Source organism: Pelophylax lessonae (genome assembly GCF_965119305.1).
Source record: "Pelophylax lessonae genome assembly, chromosome: 3".
Taxonomy (NCBI): Eukaryota; Metazoa; Chordata; class Amphibia; order Anura; family Ranidae; genus Pelophylax; species Pelophylax lessonae.
In genome coordinates this window covers 620,335,692-620,359,608 of record NC_138770.1, presented here as the reverse complement: position 1 = coordinate 620,359,608, position 23,917 = coordinate 620,335,692, and the positions used below count along the sequence as shown (strand labels likewise).

At 42.3% G+C, this 23,917-nt stretch overlaps 1 protein-coding gene across 1 annotated transcript in view; it reads right to left on the bottom strand.

Annotated features, from left to right (window-relative positions):
• The window catches only part of LOC309549463 (spermatogenesis-associated protein 7 homolog), a gene marked incomplete at its 5' end in the record, with an annotated part of 344,986 nt that overhangs the window by 95,758 nt on the left and 225,311 nt on the right, over positions 1-23,917 (bottom strand). The window contains 2 exons of the mRNA XM_082249761.1: positions 1,099-1,481; positions 12,460-12,581. Coding sequence (XP_082105887.1) covers positions 1,099-1,481; positions 12,460-12,581 — 505 coding nt within the window. The remainder of the gene's footprint in view (positions 1-1,098; positions 1,482-12,459; positions 12,582-23,917) is intronic.

Genomic DNA, 23,917 nt, shown 5'->3' with positions numbered 1-23,917 from the left:
CTGGTCTTGGCAGATTCACCATTAGACACAGTAGGCCTATGCTTACAGTTGCAAATGGCAAAGGGGCATCTTTTGCCTATGTGGTTATCAGAAACATATTTGTTCCCTATCATCAAAAGTGATACTCATCTCATATAAGCTTTACAAGTAGTCATGTTGTCAGCTAAGTAAGTAATTTTAAAAGATAATCTGTGCAGAGGGGATCCTAGCCGATGAGTACTGTTTTGGATGCTGAATAATGGCTTGTGAAACCTTACTTTTGTCAGTTCCATATAAAATCTGTACTACTACAACTATCACACACATCAGGCCAAAAGTACCAGAACAACTGCCTCTGAACGAGAGTTAAATTGCTTGTGAGCTGGTCTGGGCCAGAAAGCTTTTTGTTTTTTTGCGTGAACCAAAAATGTGCAAGCAAAACAGCAGCACCAAGGACTGGTAGCAAAAGCAGAGGAGGAAGTTTTAAATAATATCTTTGTACTGCTATCTGAATATCTGCAGAGGCCTCTTGGATTAGTTCCTGTTCAAGGGTATGAAAAGGAAAGTGTGGAAAATATATTAGGACGTACAATCTAGTACATTACAACACAGATAGAGAATGCGAACAGTCTTTATAAATCTCTGTACAATGATGTGGCATTCCCCTGGGCCTGGACTCACAAACATTTCATTTGTAGTGTGAGTATGAAATACTGTGTTCTAAAATAAATATCAGCCCCTAAGTGCCGGTTCACACTAGGTCGCTCCGACTTAGGGGGAGACCTGTGAAGTCGCGTGCAGCGCGACTTCGGCGCGACTTGCACGGACTTCATAAAATGAATGTCAATGCAAGTCGCCTCCAGGTCGCCCCGAAGTAGTACAGGACCCTTTTTCTAAGTCGGAGCGACTTGTGTCACTCCTATTAGAACCGGTCCTGTACTACTCAATGACCGCGACGGTGCACGACTTGCCAGGCTGACCAAGTCGCCTGCCAAGTCGTATTAGTGTGAACCTGCACTAATATCTTATCCCTAATTATTTATTTATTTTTGTATCTGCTTAACCTGTTATCACACTATACATCATTTCTTTATAATATTACTCCTTTTTATACATCACCTGTACACTTCTGTGAAATTGGACACGCGACCTTTATCAGTCTGAGGGGACTTCTTATTACTCTTTGCAGGGGCCCTGTAATACCGACATTTTGAAAGAAAAGAACTTGTGGATTTTTTCAGTAATCTCGGCTTGAAGGGCTTCTTGACACTTGTAAAACTTGCAGCATGTTTATCTAAAAGATCTCCATTATATGTCTGTTTATGAGGGTCATTATAAGGTTTTTTCTTTGGAACGTTGGTTATCACATTGTTATAGATGTGGGTCGCCTTTTCATTCCCTTGCAGGATGTCTCTTGCAGTAAGAATTGGTGATGGTTCCTTGTATAAGTTTAAAAATTCGCTCATTAAAGACATTTGAAAGTCTCTGTCACCATGGTGTACCTGTAAAATATTCAAATGAAAGATCCAAAAGGTGTAGCAGCTTCAAAGTCCATCCATTGATGGTCATTAATGGAAAAAGGAACAACGATCTGCATATTTTTTTTAGGTTAAAAAGAGACAATATCAAACAAGGTCAACCAATTTTTCCAAGGATGGAACTCTGACTAACAAACTTCAATATGTGCCTATCTTTGAATCCTAGGGAGTTTTGGATGGTCGGCTCTGGATTTGTAATTGCTCAAATGCAGGGCTGAGGAGTAAAGTCTTTAGCTGGAGGAGTGCACTAGCTCTAGTTTGTAGTAAGGCTTAAGGGCCATACACACTATAAGATTTTCTGAAGACTTTTTCCTTCAGATTTACCTTTTCTATTTAGTGCAAGGGCCTGCCAGATTGCATACAAATTGAAAGTGTTTAGGTTTGACCTCATATTATATGGTTTTGGTAAATCTAAAGGAAAAAGTCTTCAGAAAATCTTATAGTGTGTATGGCCCATTAGCCTAGGTTATGGGTGAATAAGAGCGTTATCCACCAAAAGATCTACTTCTGAAAGTATTTATTTCAGGCTGTACCCCTTTCATTAGGGCTAAGAATGCTGCATAATATGAATTGATAGTCCTCTAAACTTTAATCAATCAATGTAATTTTCCAGCAGTGGTCTACAGATATCTGTCTTTTGGAAAAGGTTAATCAGTTTGAGTCTCGTCCATTCATCTTACACAGCATTCCTAAGCCTTGATGAAGGTAGTACAGTCTTGCCTCTGAACCATGTTGGCTTGTTATTGTACTCCAAATACTTTTGGACTCTAGATCCCTTAGTGTGGTGCCCTTATTCACCTATACTTCCTCATCTCAGAGTCATGTCAGTGAAGACAAGCAGCTGTTAAAGGTACATCTTAGTCATAAAATCAAGCACTGAATGCATAGGGGGGATTCCATCAAGTTACCCAAGGATTCAAGTTCTTATAAAGATATAGCTGATGTGTAGTAGCCATCCTGCTGCTGGAGATTTGGCAGGAGTGTTCCAGGAACACCATCTTATAAGATTTATGAACATTTACTATAGACTGGTGTTCTTGCCTCCAAGACATACAGACATATTCAGAAAAACAATGCAAACAGTAAGTTGCAAAGTGAAGTACTCATAATGATCAGATCAAAATCCATCTAGTCCTGGTCTGATTTTAGCTAGACTGAATTCTGATGGCTTATTGCATTTTGCAGTTATTGCGCTACTCACCAGGAGGTCTGTGAGCATCCTGCTAAATTTGGTTGAATTTGGAATACATATAACTCAGATCAATGTAAAACAATCTTCTTTTGACTTTACCCTGCCACCTATATGCTGCACATCTCTGTATTTGATCCTTGCATTTATTTTTATACCTTCTTATGATGCTAGCTAAATCCATAGATTTCCCGGTGACCTCATGTTTAAAGACCTTAAATCTGATCTTGTGAAAATGATAAAGTGTTTTTCCATTTTAGCAATGTCCCCCTTTGAGGCCACTGCTGTCTCATCTAGTACACACATTACTGGTGTATGAGAGGGAGGTTGCCCAGCACAGAATCATGTGACAAGGGACTGCAACTCTCCTCCAAATGACAGTATAAGCAAAGCTAAAACTGATTTCTATAAAATACCTATTAGGCTTTTTTTTTTAAAGCTTGAGCTGTTGGGCTCTGTAAACCATATTTTTTTTTTCAACAGAGCAGATAAGAACAGACAGGAAATTAGCAAAAGTACCTCAACAAGGCATCAAAGAAAGGATGCTAGCCATATATACTGTTTCAAACATAGGCTTAGACAGTGGATTTGGATATAAGCATGGGTGTCATCTCCAGCCAGACAAAATTTCAGATGTGGGTTCATCTAACACATAACTGAGCCCCAAATGCCTTAGACCATTGCTAAACTGAGGGATGCCTAGCAGAGACAAAAAAAAGGAGGTGAGAGGGGCTAGTGAACAGGTAAAGGAGGAATGGAAGAGGAGAGAAGAATAGGGCTGAGCAGGAACGTATTCCAAGATCTTCAGGTTAAAGTCACCTAAAGGCAGCTATTAACTACGTAAGCATTACTGTGACAGACCCAACTGGGACAGAGGCTTTTGGAGGGGATTAGGGGCAAGCCTCCTACCCACTGATTATGGCACATGGAGAGAGCAGATCATTCTCCAATGATGGACAACAAGGTGATGAATGCTGAGAGAGAGGCTTGGATTAATTTTCTGAATAAGGTCAATAAAGCATCCCTTTAGGTGTAATATTAATCTTGTACAGGTTAATGGTCAGAGGAAATATGGTGGCCCTCGTGCAGACTGGGTTGGAGAGGCTCCTTCACTTGGGACAGAAATATTTATCAACAATATCCCTCAAGAAATCTATGAAGATAAATTCATTCCAGCTTTTTAGACTGCTGGAACATTGTATGAGTTTGTCTCGTGGACTGTTGTAGACTGCCTCCAAGCTATTGTTGTCTAGTATCTTGGATGTAATTTTCAGCTATAATACCTGGTTCCAGACTGTAGAAAGCTATATTTTGATGGAAGCACCCATGCTGGGTGCTGGACAGTTCCGTCACATTTTGCGGCAAACAGTGGGATGCTTCCTGCAGTATGGGACATCCAAACCACTACGGGATCTGAGGTCTGGTTTTCAGAAGAGGAGAGAGGTACAGATACCAGCCACCATGGAAGAGGAATTTATAAGGATATTGCAAGAGATGCACCTGCAGCACAGAGAAATATTGCCAATGCAGGTCCTGCTGGGATGGTATGAGTCTGTCCTCTGGCAACACTGGAAGGAAGAGCTGGACTTAGAGCAGCGCTGCCAGGGAAAAATTCTCCCCCTCCATCCAAGAAAGGTACTGGTTGCAGCATGAAGTGCAGGTGCTGGTATTGGGGGAACAACCGCATGAGGAGTGGGCTAAGTTAAGCAGGCTGGTCCGGGCAGCAATGCGGCTGGGCGAGAGCTACAGAGCCCTCCGGTGGCAGGTAGCCCAAGTGTGCCCTTGGACAGTGAAAGACAGGCTATCATAGGACCCCTGACTCTGGAGTGGCAGTTGGTGGAAATCATGGATTACAGAGAACAGATGCTGAACATTTCAGAAGTGCGCTGGGCACAGGAACATTTGGAGTTTCAGTTTCTAGCTGTTCAGGAATGGTAGCTGGAGATCGCCTACAGATGGCTACTAGACTGCTCAGTAGCAAGACATGACTCCTTTTGCATGGGACTATCGGGAAATACCAGTCAACAGCTCTGAAAGTCCGGCTGAAGTGTCGGCAAGGGGGCAGAGTAACAGTGTGCTTTGCCCACCTCTAGCTATGGAAGCGAAGCTCTTATGGCAGATGCAGCAAATGTTAACTAACCTGGACAAACCTCTTTCTGCAAAGGACAAGCTTGGATGGAGGGATGCGTCTGTCTAGCAGCTGGATGAGGGTATGAGTGATAGAGCAGCTTGCTCATCTCCCCAGAGGCAGGTCAAGGACCTAGAAGAGGATATAGTGAACCGCAATCCCCAGCCACCAGCTCCAGAGACTGGACATTTAATAGACTTTTCTGCTGAGGAGGAACAACCCAGTGAACCTCCAGCAGAAGAGCTGGCATCAAGGCAAAGTGCTGCTGACCTCTGCCTGCAACAATCTCTGGCCCTGGAGGATTTGTGCAAGGCCACCGGATTTTCATTTTGATTCCCAGCAGATGAGCTGGCATTAGGCAGAACATCACTGGGCTCTGCATCAGCACCAACAGCAGCTTCAGCCTTTCTAAGAGAAGAGGCAGCCAGCCTTTCTCTCAGAGCACTTACAGGGACATTGGATTTCATGCCAGCAGCATCTGTGGAGTTGCAACAAACCTCTCCAGGAGAAATGCTGGCATGAGGGCAGAGTGCTACAGACCTCTTCCCCACACCAGTTCTTCTTCCCCAGTGGCAGATCCACAGTTCAGGAGAGGAGGTGCACCTGGGAGACAGTAGCAGAGAAATGTCTTCCCAGCAGTTGGATGAAAGTATGGGAGATAGAGCAGCCAGCTCATCCCCCCAGCAGCAGTTGAAGGACCAGGGAAGTGAGAAAGCTGTCCTAACTACCCAGCATCAGGCCAAAGACCAGGGAGAGGAGCTGATCGTCCTCCCTCCCCAGTGGCAGATCCACAGTCTGGAAGTGGAGGAAGCCGGCCTCCCTCCCCAACAGATGAGGTTGGGTTCCCAGCAAAGGCGTTGGCATCAGGGCAGAATCCAACCAACTTCTACCCAGCACCAGCAACAACCCTGGAGTTTCAGGTAGCCAGGGCAGGTGGTATCTCTCCCCAGTCACAAGCTGATGTAGTGAAGCTCCTACTCCCAGCTAAGGGGCTGGCAACAGAGCAGAGTGCCGATGGCCTCTGTCTATCACCTACAGTGTCTCCACAGCTTCAGGGAGCCAGAGCAGTCAACCCCTCTCCTCAGCAGCAGACTAAGACCCAGTACGTTAAAGACCACTGAGCTGAAGTGCTGGCAGCTGGACAGAGAATCCATGACCTCTGTCCCACACCTCCGGATGACAACTATTACCTGCGGTTAAGAATCTAGATCATGTGGACTGACTATGTGGGTTTACTCTGCCTGACTAACGCATGTCCAGAAAAGGTGGAGGTCTGGGACCTGGCTAGTCTAATTTTGATTGGGGAGAAATGTGGCAGGCCCAACTGGGACAGAGACTTTTGGAGGGGACTAAGGGCAAGCCTCCTACCCATTGATTATGGTCCATGGAGAGAGCAGATGGACAACAAGGTGATGAACGCTGAGAGTGAGACTTGGATTATTCTCTGAATAAGAACAATAAAGCATCCCTTCTGGAGTGGATGGAAAGGTGTAATATTATTCTTGTACAGGATAATGGTCAGAGGAAATATGGTGGCCCTTGTGCAGCAGACTGGGTTGGAGAGGCTCCTTCACTTGGAACAGAAATATTTTTCAACAGTATCCCTCAAGAAAGCTATGAAGATAAATTAACTCCACCTTTTTTACATTGCTGAAACATTGTATGAGTTTGTCTCATAGACTGTTGCCGGATAGTCTGAAGATCACTGTTTGGTATGTGATTATTGTTAAGTATGTCTTTTTCACTGTGTGCTTCCTAGGTGTGAATTCCCATTGTTCATTAAGTCACCTATTATTTCTGTCTGGTTGATCATCTCTTGTGAGATGTGATTAATATTGTGATTACTTTACCTGTTTATTGAACCATTGTGGGATGTTATGTGTTTATGCTTATGATCATGTGTAATGTATGCTGTGTTTCCGGGGTTGTGGTCTGAGTGCTGAATGGTCTGGCCACCTAGGTTTGTTTAAGTGATTAGTTGTTAATTAGTTCATGTTAGTTAGATCACTGGCAGCTAGCTGCTAGATGTGGAGCATTATGTGTACGTTGGCTGTTTCTAACTATATTCCTGTTTACAGTTTGTACTGTTAGGATAATGTGATCAAACTCTTATCTGATCTTGCATGCTATATATTAAGTGTGAATTTGCAATAAAGAGTTTGAGTTCCTGTTTGCATCCAAGCTAATGTTGTCTAGTATCTTGGAGGCAATATTCATCTATAATATAATATCATATACTTGGTTCCTGGTTTCAGACTAGAGAAAGCTTTTTCTTGATGGAAGCACCCAAGCTGTGTGCTGGATGGTTCCGTCACACTTGCCAAAGGCAAAAGTGCCACAGCCTATCAAATTCAACAGAAAGGGGCCAACTACAGGTGAAAAAAAGTAGATCCTTGTGTTTCTTATGTAACAAGGTCAGCTGGGTAACTGGAAGAGAAAATATAATCAGTCCAATAAAACCAGATTTTGTGAAATTGTTTCGGAAACAAAGCAGATATTTTTCTTCAACTCTTTTAGAAAATGCCGCAACTGAAGCGCTCTCAAGAAAAACAACGTAGGTTCAGTCATTGTTTGGATTTCTGCCAAATTGATTCTTTGGACCATAGACTGAAAGTCTGGTCACTGATCCCTGTGAGAGAATTAGGGTGGCCTATGACTGGAGTCATTAAGTCATCCCTGTGATCATTAAGAAAAAGTTGGACGGTCAAATTGTTTTTCCTCCTTCTGCTTTTCAAAAACCAGTTGTGTCAATAATGATAAGGTGGTAGGTGGTCTTCATAAAGCAGAGGCATTACATGGGAAATGCAAGATGTAAGGTTATAAGTGCCCTTCATAAAGCAGAGGCATTACATGGGAAATTCCAGATGTAAAGTGTTAAGTGCCCTTTATAAAGTACAATATTAGGATGTCTAGTTAGTACAAGAAAACTTCTATATGAAGTATAAAATATACTATACACATAATGTTATTATTGTCAGGAATAGGAAGCATTATTTGAAGTCTTATTATGCCCTTCCCAGGAGCCTCAACAAATACATTAACCAAAATAAAAATTAATTTTTAACCATTCTTTTAATTTCTGTATCCACCATTTATCTGTCTGTGTACATTATCTCTAATCTACCAGTTCCTTACTAAAACAGCTTAGTTTAAGAGAATGCATAACAATGGTTACGTTTAATAGTGTCTGGGCATGTTATTTTTTTTAGTGTGCTTTATTTGAGAAAATGGAAAAATCGTATACAATTATATACAGTGACATGTTACAATGCCTGACATATCAAACAAAATAAAAGCACATGGAAGAAGAGGACAGCTAAAGTGAGAACACAAGTACATCACCAAGGGTGTAGCCAGTAAAGATAATACAAAAAATACAAGTAAACATTTTTTATTCCCTGTACGAGAACAAGGCTAAGTTGTACCAAAGACTAAAGGAAGGAGGGGGAGAGGGGTAGACAAGGGGAAGCATGGGGGGAGGAGAGGACCGGAGAGCAGAAGTGAGATTGCCCAGTCCTTCCATCTGTCCAGAGCACCTCAGCCCACACATCCACAGATCTATCAACAGCTATTTCAATCAAAGGTTCATGGAGACCAAACCTTATCATATTTCCAGGGGCAACCCCTATTTATATAATTGATTTTGTGCATGGACAAAACTGCATCCACCATATTTTCCCAGAAGGACAGACTTGGAGGAGACGGTGAAGACCACTTCAATAGGATTTCTTTTTTAGCCTAGTACAATAGATAGGAAATCAGTAACTTGGAGTGGTGAGAATGTTGGCTATATTTGTAAATATCTAACAATGCCAGTTCTGTGGAGGCAGGGAGGGAAAGCTGCAGGCGAGCATTAATCTCCGCATTAATCTCTGCAAAAAAACACTAGACCAATAGGTCACTATTATGGGACAATTGCAGAACATATGAAGATATGAACCCGGGAGTGTTTGACATTGGGGGCTGGTGGGATCACGATCTGGGTATACTTGGTGCAGTCTCACAGGGGTATAAAAAATCATATGCAAGAATTTCACCTGAATTAGTTTGTCCCTAGAAGAGATGACTAGCCTGGGGCAGACAGTCCTCCCAATTTTCCCTATCTAAGGATGGGAGATCCATTTTTCATAAATCCCATAGATGGTCAATCCTAGAGGAGTCAACCCCCAAGAGTGTGCCATATAAGGATGATAGGGCTTTCAAGGTCACACGGGGCCAGGAGCTTCTGCTATAGGATCAGCCTGTAGGAGAGGAAACTGGTGAAACTGGGCCCTGGCAGCATGTTGTAGTTGGAAATAGTGAAACTGCATCCAGGCAGGCAGGTGAAACTTACTAGAGGGCTTGGAGAATGACATAAAGGCATCCAGGGACATAATGCCTGTAAGGGTCTTAATTACATTCTGTGCACAGACTTGAGGGTCCGGAACAGTGCTGAAATGCGATAGAAACAGATTACCCCATAGTGGTTGAGCTGGTGACCATAGGTTCGGGCGCAGAAAACAACGTCGAAAGGGCTGTCAAAATGCACCATGTAGCACAAGTCAGACCCGGTACCACCTCATAGGCCCTCTATATACCAGGTTAGATAAGTCAGACAAGGATCCCAGGAAGGTTGCCTCCAGGCATGTCACCGCATTTAATTTAGATCCTTCAAACCCCCCCCCAATGGACTGATATTAAAACCGCTGGCCAGAAATATATAGGTTAGGAGGGCTAATCCTCCCAGATAACTAGGGAGCCAGAGCATGGTTTTTGCCAGTCGGGGAGTTGCACCATTCCAGATGAAGGAACCCACACATTTATCAATGTCCCGAAAGAATGAATTGGGGATCCAAACTGGGCAATTTTGAAAAATGTAGTTAAATTTAGGTAGCATCATCATTTTTAATGAGATTCATTCTCCCTATAAGGTTCAGTGGGAGACCAGACCAGGAGGAGCATTGCACCTTTAGTGCCGAGAATAGGGGAAGAAGATTTCTATCAAACTAATTGGGTAAAAATCTAGTCACTTGAACCCCCCATGTACCTGAACTCCTCCACCCAGCGTAGAGGGGAGGGACAAGTCAGCCTTACCAATTCCTCATCAAGGAATCTCATGGATTGCAAGATGAAAAACAACATAGGTTTACTTCAGGGAGATCATGTCAAACAAATCTTATAGATTTTTTTGACTGGGTGACTAAAATAATAGACGGTGGAGGTGCAGTAGACATTGCATATCTAGATTTTAGTAAGGCTTTTGACACTGTCCCACATAGAAGACTTATCAATAAACTGCAGTCATTGAGCATGGACTCCCATATTGTTGAGTGGATTAGGCAGTGGCTGAGTGACAGACAACAGAGGGTTGTAGTCAATGGAGAACATTCAGAATAAGGTCATGTTACCAGTGGGGTACCTCAGGGATCTGTACTGGGACCAATTTTGTTTAATATCTTCATAAGTGATATTGCAAAAGGCCTTGATGGTAAGGTTTGTCTTTTTGCTGATGACACAAAGATATGTAACAGGGTTGATGTTCCTGGAGGGAAACGCCAAATGGAAAAGGATTTAGGAAAACTAGAAGAATGGTCAGAACTCTGGCAACTGAAATTTAATGTGGATAAGTGCAAGATAATGCACCTGGGGGGTAAAAACCCAAGGGCAGAATATAGAATATTTGACACAGTCCTGACCTCAGTATCTGAGGAAAGGGATTTAGGAGTAATTATTTCAGAAGACTTAAAGGTGGGAAGTCAATGTAATAGAGCAGCACGAAATGCCAGCAGAATGCTTGGATGTATAGGGAGAGGTATAAGCAGTAGAAAGAGAGAAGTGCTTATGCCGCTGTACAGAACACTGGTGAGACCTCACTTGGAGTATTGTGCGCAGTACTGGAGGCCATATCTCCAGAAGGATATTGATACTCTAGAGAGAGTTCAGAGAAGAGCTACTAAACTAGTACATGGATTGCAGGAAAAAACTTACCAGGAAAGGTTAAAGGACCTTAACATGTATAGCTTGGAAGAAAGAAGAGACAGAGGGGATATGATAGAAACTTTTAATTACATAAAGGGAATCAACTCGGTAAAGGAGGAGAGCATATTTAAAAGAAGAAAAACTACCACAAGAGGACACAGTTTTAAATTAGAGGGGCAAAGGTTTAAAAGTAATATGAGGAAGTATTACTTTACTGAGAGAGTAGTGGATGCATGGAATAACCTTCCTACAGAAGTGGTAGCTGCAAATACAGTGAAGGAGTTTAAGCATTCATGGGATAGGCATAAGGCTATCCTTCATATAAGATAGGGCCAGGGACTATTCATAGGATTCAGATATATTGGGCAGACTAGATGGGCCAAATGGTTCTTATCTGCCGACACATTCTATGTTTCTATGTTTCTATGTTTAAGGGGGAAGAGAACTGACTTGGACCAATTAATTCTGATACCAGAGAAGGTCCCAAAGACGTCAAAAATTTTCAGGGCAGCGAGGAGTGATGGGCCCATATCATTTAGGTATAACAGGGCATCGTCTGCGTACAGGGACAATTTCTCCTCCAGATCATCCACCCGCAGGCCCCTAACCTCAGATGATCTTCAAATCATAATAGCTAGAGGTTCCAGAGCAAGGGCAAACAGACTGGGGGATAGGGGGCAGCCCTGATGTGTGCCACGATGAAGTAGAAAGCCAGTTATTAGCGCGGCCCAAACCCTGGGAGCCCTGTACAGTAATCAAAGCCCTTGGATGAACTTTGGGCCAAAGCCGAGATGGCGGAGTACCTCCCAAAGATAGGTCCACTCTACCAAATCAAATGCCTTTGAGAGGTGAGGACCCTGGTACTATAATTATCATGGGGGGTGGAGAGGTTCAGAAAAAGGCATCTTATATTGATATTGGTTCCCTTGCCCGGTATGAATCCTGTCTGGTCTACGTCTATCAGATCTTTGATCACTTTAGAAAGCAAGCCAGCATGTATCTTAGCAAAAATTTTTGCATCACCATTCAATAAGGATATGGGCCTAAAGGATGCACATTCTTGAGGATCCTTGCCAGGTTTAGGACCAGGGGAACACACAGGGGCCCAGAGACAGCAGAACACAAATGAACTGGATAGGAGGAGTGGTGGGGGCAGCCTCTACAGGAGGAAAAAGGAGGACAGTGATTGCTCTACATGCTGCCCCCCCCCCCGCCCCTCCTATCCAGGTATCCTGGAGCATGGGGCCTGGTTGCAATTGCAACCCTTGTAGTTACGCCGCTGGTCTGCGCCCCTTTAGGGTTGCCTGGTTTCAAGTTAAAGAAATGAGAACAGAAAAAGAGGGCCCCTGGAACAGTATGTAAATAGTGTTTTGAAAGAGATAATAGCATTAATGTATAATATCCAAGAATCCTAAGTGGGAGGCAAAGAAGTTATCCAGTTTTTGGCTATAAGTTTTCAGGCTACTACTTTACCGATGTATTTATTTTCACACCATGCAACTAGCATTGTTAATACACCAGTCTGTAGTTCTATGACATGGCATCAGTTTATTGTGAATTCTGTTATGAGACTGAGTGTTCTCATCATAAATATAAAAGGATTATGAAATAGAAATTGCAATTCAACATGGTCTGTGCAACTCTAGAGGGAAGAAAGAAGGGCTAACCTTGCCTTGTTCGAGGAAATTGCTTTGTACACGATGATGAGCTGTAGGATGGATATGCTGAAGTTCCTTCTTGAATTTTTCAATGGCTTGGAGTAACTTCTCTTTGTTCTGCTGATCTCTATCTGTAGAAGAGCATACAAAAACCTTCTCATGTATAAATGCCATTGGTCATAGATTTAATCAGACATTCAGACAGGCACAAAAGAAAGGCTAGACTACAATGAGATAGGAGGATGAAAAAGAATAAAATAATATCACAAAAGACAAAGTTTCAAATTGCCAAGGGGCTGTAGTCAATTTAAGTTTCCTTTAAGTTTTTTCTTTGCTTTAACTCCAGAAAAGCAGATAAATATACAATTAGATGCAAACATATGAACACACTTTCCTACTAAAGGTTTTGTAAATAGGTTCAGCCAGTCTTGTGATGTAGGAAACAATGCCAGAAAGCAAAGTCAGATCCTGGCACTTCCTACACACTACATTAAGTAGATGTAGCCTGGTCCAGAACCTGCCCCAGATTTTCATTCAACAATTAGGCCCCTTTCACACGGGTGGTTGTTCTTCTGTTGGTAAAAGCATGTTTTGTTATTTTGAAATTCCAAAACTCCTGGCACAAAGATTACTCACATTTGTACATTGCGTTTATATGCGATTAATTACATGTACATGTTGCTGTTTTCAGCTGCGGTAGTAAATTCTTGCTTTACGTATAGCAACTGTTTACCTATTTTTTCTTTGCACTGCGATTAACTGTGTTTATATACAGATTGCTGCATTACATCGCTGTCATTACCTGGACGCTGTCAACTTTATTTTTCTTAAATGCACAAAATCGTAAGTTATGAAAACTTTGCTAAACGCAGTGTGAATGGGGCCATAGGGATACATTGTCTGCATTTAGCTGTGGCAAATAAATTCCCCTATCCGCAACTAAAAGCTGAAATATAATTGCTCGTGTGAAAGGGGCCTTAAGGATCAGCAGTGCACCAAAGAGTTCATGCTTTGAAGCCGGCCCTCTGCAAAGCAGCAGAATTCTAACTAGGTGGGAGTGCTGCTCCCCTCTCTCCTAGTCCGGGTGCAAGAAACCATGAAGGGCCTCCCGAACCCCTGGCCCGGGGCCCTTCCCTTCAAGCCTGGGGCTCTTCCCACTGATTCTGGGCCCTCTACTCTCATTGCGGGGCCCTTTATTACGGTCCCGCAGCGGGACCCTTTCACAAGTTCTGCAGTTGGCTTCCTTCCTGCCATCTTGGGGCCTCCCCACGGTGGTGGAATGCCAGGGCCCGGTCGCAAGTGTGACCTTTGCGATCCCAGAAGTTCAACCACTGGTGTCAGTAGTTTTTATTTTTTGGTATTTTAATTGTGTTATTTTTTATCATTTTATTTAATGTTTTTACAATGTTACTAACTATGACTCTGTCCATTCAGAAAAGGAAGGAGCTGGTAAATTACATTTTTACCAACCCCTTCCTGGTTCTCTATTGTGACACATCTCCTGCAGCAGCCAGCAGGAGAGGGGAGGGAGCACAGTGGGGGCGGGCAGCACAGTGGGGGGAGGGGAACCAGGGGAGTAGCGGGGCAGCATACAGAGGAACCAATCTCCTCCATTTTCTTTCTGCAGCAACAGGAGGAAAAAGGAGGACAGTGATTTCTCTACATGCTGCCCCCGCCGCCCCTCCTATCCAATGCTGGGCCCCCTAGCGACGTAGTACTACGTCACTTTGCCTGTGAGGGGCTGACCGTAAATAGTCGTGCGGCGGTCGGCAAGTGGTTATATAATGGAGCACACAGGGGCCCAGAGACAGCAGAACACAAGTGAACTGGATAGGAGGAGTAGCGGGGCAGCATACAGAGGAACCAATCTCCTCCATTTTCTTTCTGCAGCTACAGGAGGAAAAAGGAGGACAGTGATTTCTCTACATGCTGCCCCCGCCGCCCCTCCTATCCAATGCTGGACCCCCTGGAGCATTGGGCCCGGTTGCAATTGTGTAGTTACGCCCCTGCTAGCGACGTAGTACTACGTCACTTTGCCTGTGAGGGGCTGACCGTAAATAGTCGTGCGGCGGTCGGCAAGTGGTTATATAATGGAGCACACAGGGGCCCAGAGACAGCAGAACACAAGTGAACTGGATAGGAGGAGTGGCAGGGGCAGCATATAGAGGAACCAATCTCCTCCATTTTCCTCCTGCAGCTACAGGAGGATAAAGGAGGGCAGTGATTTCTCTACATGCTGCCCCCGCCGCCCCTCCTATCCAGGTGTACAGGGGAGCTGCACAGGCCCCCCGCAGCATGGGGCCCGGTTGCAATTGCAACCCTTGCAACCCCTGTAGTTACGCCCCTGGGGTTGCCTGGTTTCAAGTTAAAGAAATGAGAACAGAAAAAGAGGGAAAGTTTTAAAATGGAACACTAGTTTCAGTGATCCTGGTGACAACCAGTGATTCCCTCACTTTGGAGGGATTTCCTCTCATTTCAAGTTTTGGCTACGGGACAGGAAGTGAAGGGAATACTTTCCAATAGAAGACAAAAAAACCTGACAGGGGTTATAACCCTCCCTTACTCTATGCACAACGAATACATTTTTTTCCTTTAAAGAGGAAGTAAACCCCCCTCTGCAACTTGTACCTATAGGTAAGCCTATGACCTAATAGGTACTGTAAATATCTCCTAAACATGTACCGTTTAGGAGATATTTAGCTTGCATGCAGCCAGTGACATCACTGGCGCATGCGCTCTGAAGGAACGGCCGCTCGTGCCGTTCCTTCAGAGCCAAGTGCAGCGAAAGTAGGCTCCCACGTGCATGCGCGGGAGTGACGTCACTGCGGCTCCAGCCAATCAGATGGTCGGATGCCGCAAAGCAGGAAGAAGAGTGACCGAACATTTTGCCCGTGAGGGAGGTGAGCGAGCTGCACTGCGGAGCTTCGTTCTAAGGTAAGTATTTCATAATGAGCTAGTATGCGATGCATACTAGCTCATTATGGGTTTGTCTTTCAGGTGTTTTTTTTTTTAATTCTGAGGTTTACAACCTCCTGAATTATACTTTGAGCACATTTCATATAAAAATACAATAACTACTTATTACATACTTTATCAGAGTTATTTATCACATGATTTTGTACTGCAAAATTATAATGTGATTTGGAAGTGCTAACATGTTGATTCATGTGAATATTTTTTTTGTACTATAAATAGCTATAAAAGATGTGTTTAGAACATATCCAGGCGAAACTCCTGGACAAGGCCAAACGTTTTCAGACTATCTGGAGGCCATATATTTTCCACTGGCACCGCGCACGATTTAAACAAGACCTCCTAATATCTTACCGACCCCAACAGATCTGTCCACAACACCCCCTTTTTTTCCTCTTCCCTTAATTCTTCCCCTCTTCCTATATGTTTAGACTGCCCAACAACAACCGTTCTTACAGCTTGTGCTTTCTGTAGTGTTTGCATAGACTGTTTCTACTTTACTTGCAACAATTGTGCTGTGTATTTATTGAGGACATGAATGATTTAATGTTCATTAAATATCTTTGAATGTATTTTACATTTTACTCAAACTTTTCTTTACTGACAGACTCACTGTGCAATTGCAGACAATTTTAGCACCGGAAGCCAATCAGAGAGCAGAGGGATGACCTTATCAGTCAGCTGCTAACAGCTTTACTGTCCAAAAAGCATGGAAGACACAAAACCAATCTGTTTATATTAACTACAGTGGAGAAATGTGAAGACAGGGATCTTGGCATGCTGTCTAGCAGGAGTAGATATTACGAATCGAATTGCAGATTTGAAATCCTTTGACAGTTCACAGATTTGTATTTAACTGTTTGCTTATAGTTTTACTTTAAAGTGGTTCTAAAGTCAATGTTTTACCTTACTGCATTCCCTGCACTAAAGTAAAAAAAGTCCTGCTACTTCTTCCTCTCCGCACTAACCTCCTCCCTCGACCTGCACTGTGCCAGTCTGCAGCAGCGTTGCTTTCTCTTTCTCCTCTCACAGGATCCAGAGACAGCAGCAGAAGCCATTGGCTACTGCTGCTGTCAGCCAAATCATGTAAGGAGGGAGTAGGGGGCCGGGTTGTGCCACTGTGTATTACTATTGATGCACATAGCCTGGCTCAACAGCATGCCCACACGAGTGCCACTCAAAAAAGAGGAGGAGTAGAGAGCACTGGTGGAGGACCTCAGAAGAGTAGGTAAGGGGTCACTCTGTGCTCTCTCATTGCACACAGCAGGTGAGTAGGACTTCTTTTTTTATTAAAAACATACCTTTAGAATCACTTTAAAATATAAGTTTGCTTCTCAAAGGGTTATCTTGTGATTTGGGATCCTCAGCTTTCTTAGAATCCAGCTAGAAGACCCAGGGACATCAACCTCGCCAAAGCGCATGCACCAGGTGAAAGCTGAGTATTTTTTTTTTTTTTTAAATTGTATTTTTATCAAGAAAATTTTGAAAACAAGTACAAAAATAATTCCCAAAGGGACATTTCAAACAACAGTAGAAATATACAGTAACAAGAACAAATGAGACTCAGAAGAGCCTAAGCATTGCATATAATAGGAAAAGGATAGAAAGGAAAGACAAAGAGGAGAAGAAGGTAGAGAAAAAGGAAGAGCAAAGAGTAGCAAGGACAAAACCTCTAACAGTATGACCTGAGGGTTATTTGGGTTAGATAATGGAAAGCTACAAATTACACAAGGGGAGCTAAGCCATGGGATGCGAGGGGCAATTAATGTGAAGAGGGAGTAGGATCCCCTGCAGCCTCTATCAAGGTTGGGCCCAAAGGGGAATCAAAAGTGGAGGTGTCCCAAACATCTCATGTCTTATTAAAGTGATGGATGCTGAGTATTTTTTACTTTTTACTCCTGATATTTTATTTATTTTTAGGTATAAATTATCGACTTTTATTTGGATGTTGTGTGTGTGTGTGTGATACATTTTCATGACACTACTTTAGTATACAAATTTTTTTCCAAACTTCATTGAACAACCACACATCGGTAGTGTAACTTACCAGTAATTTAAATAATATTGTGGGGAATAACATTTTCACAAATAACTACTTAAAATCTGATTCATTGTAGGTTTGTCAGACTTTCCAAAAGTAGAAGAAAATGGAAAAACTTGATGATGACTTACCAATGATGAAGGAGAGGAAATCTGCATTTCTCTGAAAAACTAGCCAGATAAAATCTAGTACAAGGAGATGTTTTGATTCGTCATAATCTATCCATTTGAGTTAAAAGACTCCAACAACCCCAGCAACAAGTCTGAATTATTAATTACAGAACTCACAGAAGAGGAAATATCTGATATTATACTCATGCTAAACAATTTAGCAAAGTCTGAGAGACAGTGGGTCACAACCTCTAATTCAAATTGCATATCTTATAACATGACATGAAAGCAGTTATGTACTTAGTCATGACGTTTATAAAGAATGATACAAGTGACTTGGTGACTTGGTATGGCAATGATTTTTCTAATGCATTTTTTAACCCCATTACTGTGTAAATCAAAAGTGATTCTCCATTACAATCCATTGAACAATATTTCCAATATTGATTGTTTTAGAAGGGTAATCATCCATTTAAGGGTCAAACAAATACAAAAGGCACCCCTGAGACACTACAACTGGAAAGAACTGAATTGTGGCAGTGAAAAGGAAACTTCTGAATTCTACTAAACCCAAGAACCTATGACTGTTCTTCTCAAAACCCAGGACAGTGCAAACTTTTTCTATTAGAATTTTCGTGCATCAGAAAATGGGGCACAATAGTGAATGCCACAAGTTGGCCACAATAACTGGTCTTAACTGCTGTGGATAAACACCCATTGATCCAAGCTTTTCAATGAAGAGCGCAAAGAGCACTGATTTGCCAAGTGTAGTAACTGAGCCCAGACAATCAGATTTTAGTTTATTGTAGTCCAGTGAGTTTAAATGTATCTAAAGCCAAAACTTTTTTTCATGTTTTAGAAAGAGAAGGGAGTGATTAAAACCCCTATCAGTTTTTTCTGCTGTCTGTGTCCCATTAGGAAAATGTTTTCCTCACATAGTGGCAGTGAAAATGAGACTTGTGAATTCTAGTAAACCCAAGAACCCACAACTGCTCTTCTCAAAACCAATCATAATCCTCGAAAATCCAGGCAACTTGCCAAACTTTGGCTACCTAAACTAGAAGGCTTATGTATCATAAAAATGGGCATAATAGGGAATGCAATCATAAATTATCCATAAGAACAAGTGTTCACTGATGTGATGTGTGGTGCATGGCAGTGGGAAAAAACACAGCATATCCACATTTTTCTGCACCACACTGGATGGCACTGCATGTACAGGCAGTCCCTGGGTTACAAACAAAATAGGGACTGTAGGTTTGTTCTTAAGTCAATTTTGTTTGTAAGTCGGAACAGGTAAATTTTTCAGGTTTAACTCCAGCCAAAAATATAATTTTTAAATTTTTTTGGATAGCATAGGGAAGGGTTAACACCCCTGTACCATTTGTTTTGCTGTCTGTACCCCTTTTCAGAAGATTTCCCCTCACTTTCTGTTCCTATGACAACTGTATTTTAAAAGTTTTGGGTTGTTGTGGAAACAGGGATTTGTGATAAAGCTCCAGTGGAGACAACTTTTTCCCATGAGAACTCTTACAGGAGTGAATTTCCCTTCCTAGGGGGAGATTTCCTCTCACTTCCTGTTGTCTCCCTCCATTTGTAAGTAGGAAGTAGGAATCGTTTGTACAGTGCCTTGCGAAAGTATTCGGCCCCCTTGAACTTTGCGACCTTTTGCCACATTTCAGGCTTCAAACATAAAGATATAAAACTGTATTTTTTTGTGAAGAATCAACAACAAGTGGGACACAATCATGAAGTGGAACGAAATTTATTGGATATTTCAAACTTTTTTAACAAATAAAAAACTGAAAAATTGGGCGTGCAAAATTATTCAGCCCCCTTAAGTTAATACTTTGTAGCGCCACCTTTTGCTGCGATTACAGCTGTAAGTCGCTTGGGGTATGTCTCTATCAGTTTTGCACATTGAGAGACTGAAAATTTTGCCCATTCCTCCTTGCAAAACAGCTCGAGCTCAGTGAGGTTGGATGGCTAGCGTTTGTGAACAGCAGTTTTCAGCTCTTTCCACAGATTCTCGATTGGATTCAGGTCTGGACTTTGACTTGGCCATTCTAACACCTGGATATGTTTATTTGTGAACCATTCCATTGTAGATTTTGCTTTATGTTTTGGATCATTGTCTTGTTGGAAGACAAATCTCCGTCCCAGTCTCATGTCTTTTGCAGACTCCATCAGGTTTTCTTCCAGAATGGTCCTGTATTTGGCTCAATCCATCTTCCCATCAATTTTAACCATCTTCCCTGTCCCTGCTGAAGAAAAGTAGGCCCAAACCATGATGCTGCCTCCACCATGTATGACAGTGGGGATGATGTGTTCAGGGTGATGAGCTGTGTTGCTTTTACGCCAAACATAACATTTTGCATTTATGCCAAAAAGTTTGATTTAGGTTTCATCTGATCAGAGCACCTTCTTCCACATGTTTGGTTTGTCTCCCAGGTGGCTTGTGGCAAACTTTAAACGACACTTTTTATGGATATCTTTAAGAAATGGCTTTCTTCTTGCCACTCTTCCATAAAGGCCAGATTTGTGCAGTATATGACTGATTGTTGTCCTATGGACAGAGTCTCCCACCTCAGCTGTAGATCTCTGCAGTTCATCCAGAGTGATCATGGGCCTCTTGGCTGCATCTCTGATCAGTCTTCTCCTTGTATGAGCTGAAAGTTTAGAGGGACGGCCAGGTCTTCGTAGATTTGCAGTGATCTGATACTCCTTCCATTTCAATATTATGCTTGCACAGTGCTCCTTGGGATGTTTAAAGCTTGGGAAATCTTTTTGTATCCAAATCCGGCTTTAAACTTCTCCACAACAGTATCTCGGATCTGCCTGGTGTGTTCCTTGTTCTTCATGATGCTCTCTGCGCTTTAAACGGACCTCTGAGACTATCACAGTGCAGGTGCATTTATACGGAGACTTGATTACATACAGGTGGATTCTATTTATCATCATTAGTCATTTAGGTCAACATTGGATCATTCAGAGATCCTCACTGAACTTCTGGAGAGAGTTTGCTGCACTGAAAGTAAAGGGGCTGAATAATTTTGCACGCCCAATTTTTCAGTTTTTTTATTTGTTAACAAAGTTTGAAATAGCCAGCAAATTTCGTTCCACTTCATGATTGTGTCCCACTTGTTGTTGATTCTTCACAAAAAATTACAGTTTTATATCTTTATGCTTGAAGCCTGAAATGTGGCAAAAGGTCGCAAAGGTCAAGGGGGCCGAATACTTTTGCAAGGCACTGTAAGTCAGATGTTTGTAACCGCCTGTACAGTAAGTGCTCGTTGCTCTGCAGTGCCATGAATAAAGTGTCACTATATTACACTTCAAATAAAGATTAAAAAAAAAAAGAAAAATAAGCATCACACAGCTCCCTGTTGGAGCCAACACTGCAATGGCTGCATGGTAAAACGCAACATTTTACAGTGCAGGCTTGTGTGAACCTAGCCTAAAACATTCCCAATAATCTACGTACCCTTGGAAAACTCATAACAGAAGGATTTACCAACACCAAGACGCACTGGTGATCTGATGAATGACACAGATGCAACCAAAGGAAGGCCATGTAGCCTCAAATAGGTCAAATAGGTGAAACATTTGAATAATTTTCTTCTTCTATCCCAACCAGGTTTGTAAGCCTGTACTCACTTCATCAGGGAAATAATGTTCCCGTTGCCTAGTTACGTTATGTTTGGTCTACATTTGTATTAGAGCTTTCAAAGATCAGTACAATAATGAGAAAATACCACCAGTGCTAGAAGAAGACAAAGAAATATTTTAGCCTTGAAAAGGAAGTGGCGGGTTCACTGATATTTTTATACAGCTATTAGAATGCATGATTTCAGCTTACAATAGTTTAACTGAATAAGCATTAGTCTAACAAATGAAGCATGTTCAAACTCCAAATGGTTTCTGAGCCTTTATTTTTTTTCTTACACAATCTATGAAAAAGGTAACGTGCTGTTGTAAGAAGTGATTGTGTCCGGGAGGCATCGTGACAGAGAGGAAAAGCGAACACAAAGAGAAGATGTAGTGAGAGAAATGTAAATTAATAGAATTTATAGGATTATCTGTAGAGCTTTTTTTTTACCCTTTCTGTGCCAGGTTTATGGATTGATGTAGTAAATGGAGTCTGATTTCTGCCATTAGAATAGCTGAAATGTTTGTTTAATGACAATAAATCAAACAACAGTATCATATCCAATGCCATGCCTTAAAGGGCACCTCTACTAGCAAATATATGGTGCATGCCATCTTCTGTCTTTTGCCATAACTTTGAACCACTGACCTGGAACAAGTATGCAGATCAAGAAAGTCAGAGTAAAATCATACCCCCCTAATCTGTATAATTGTTGTGGCTCATGGACTTAGAAACGACTGCAGCCACCGGAGACATGCTACTGGAGACTGGCAGCCTCCGGACTTCCAGACATCATGATATTTTTTTTTTAGAATGGGTTTCATCAGACTTCTAAAAATATTATTCGGTCTTTTAGGGCAGTGTTTCTCAACTCTGGTCCTCAGGGCACACTAACAGGCAAGATTTTAAGTATTACCTTGGGGAGATGCAGACTAAAATACTGCAATCAATGAGCAGCAAAAGATATCATCTGTGATGTATTTCAGTTTTCTTGCAAACCTGGCCTGTTAGTGTGCCCTGAGGACCAGAGTTGAGAAACACTGTTTTAGGGGACCAAGCGCAAGTAGAACATGGTGCCATTGGAATCCGTGGCCACTGGATAACTATGCAAGTCCAGGAACTAAAGAGGAAAGGATAGTAACGGCAGCCCCCACACTTCCTGACTATGCAGTTTATTTAAAGAAGTTTTACTTGACTTCTAAAACTTTTATTACTTTTAAAACTTTTATTTTATTTAATCCTTCAGGGGGCAAAGGGCATGTAAGTGGAATCCATTCTGTCATTGCTTAACAGCAGGTTTCTAACAGTGTGGTGAGACACTCATGTTCCCTCATCCAACCACACTGCTAAAAAGGAAATTAAGATCAGCCCTCCCTGCCATTCACTAAAGATCACAAAGCCTGGGGTGCTTTGTGTTTATGCAGGATTGTGTTATACATGGCAGTGTTAATCATTTATTCTTAAAAGTAAAAGATCACACAGCACTGCGGGGCTGTGTAATCCATCATCAGGGGTTATGTATGTGTACAAGGCAGGTATACACTGAGTCGAATGATCTTTTACCATTATGAATGAATGATCAGTGTTGCCATAGAAGAATAGCAGTCATTGAGAAGAGATAGGGCTAAGTGCTGGCTGTACCCCCCCCCCCCCACAGGAATGCCCATAATTTGGGCTTAAAGTGGTTGTATTGGTTGAAGGTTGTTGTACCTTCATGCATTCTATGCATGAAGGTAAACAACTTTCTGCGTGCTGCTCCCCCCACAGCCCCCCTTATTGCTCACCTGAGCCTTCTCTCGATCCAGCGATGTGCACGAGAGCTTCTGCTGTCGCGGGACTCCTTCTCCTCATTGGCTGAGACAGAGGCTGAAGCCATTGGCGGAAGCTGTCAATCACAGCCAGTGAGCTAATGAGGAGAGAGCAGGGATCGAGGGCCGAGCTGCAGCATTGTGTGTCTTATGGATGCATAGAGCAGGGCTTGGGAGCGAAAATGCATCACTGGGAGGCACTGGTCAAAGAGGAGGAACCAGGAGCGTCAGTGGGGGACCCGAGAAGAGTAGAATCGGTGCTGCTCTGTGCAAAACCATTGCACAGAGCAGGTAAGTGTGACATGTTTGTTATTTAAAAAAAAAAAAAAACCTTTTAATACCACTTTAAGAATTGAGCCACTGATCTAAACGGTAGCAAATGCTATATGGACTTGGTCCCCTTCAGGATTAAATAAAAGTTAAAGAATTTTAATGCAAGCCCTTTTTTAAAATATCTGCAAACCCATAACTGGTTTTATGTAGGAGGCTTCTGTTAACAATTCCTGACATCTCATTGTAGGTGCATGTCTGAGACTTAATAAGAATGGAGATTGAGGGTTGCAGTAAACTGTCTCATAGAGAATAATAACCAGTCTGTTATAGACTCTGCCTCTTCATACATATGAAGGTACAGACACCTGTTTCTAGTGAGTGGTATGGAGTGCTAGAAAAAACTTTGAACAAATGCATAGAAAGTCAGGGTTTATGGCAGACTGGCCAAAAAACTTCATTCTTATCTACAAGCAGCAGATTACAGGTGACCATGAATGCATGACACGGGCACTGAACAATATTTTCAAGAGAAGATTTTTTACTCAAACATGCCGACATTTATCTGGTGAACTTGAGAATTTGTGCCTAAGGGAGAGGGAGTGCTGCAGGATAA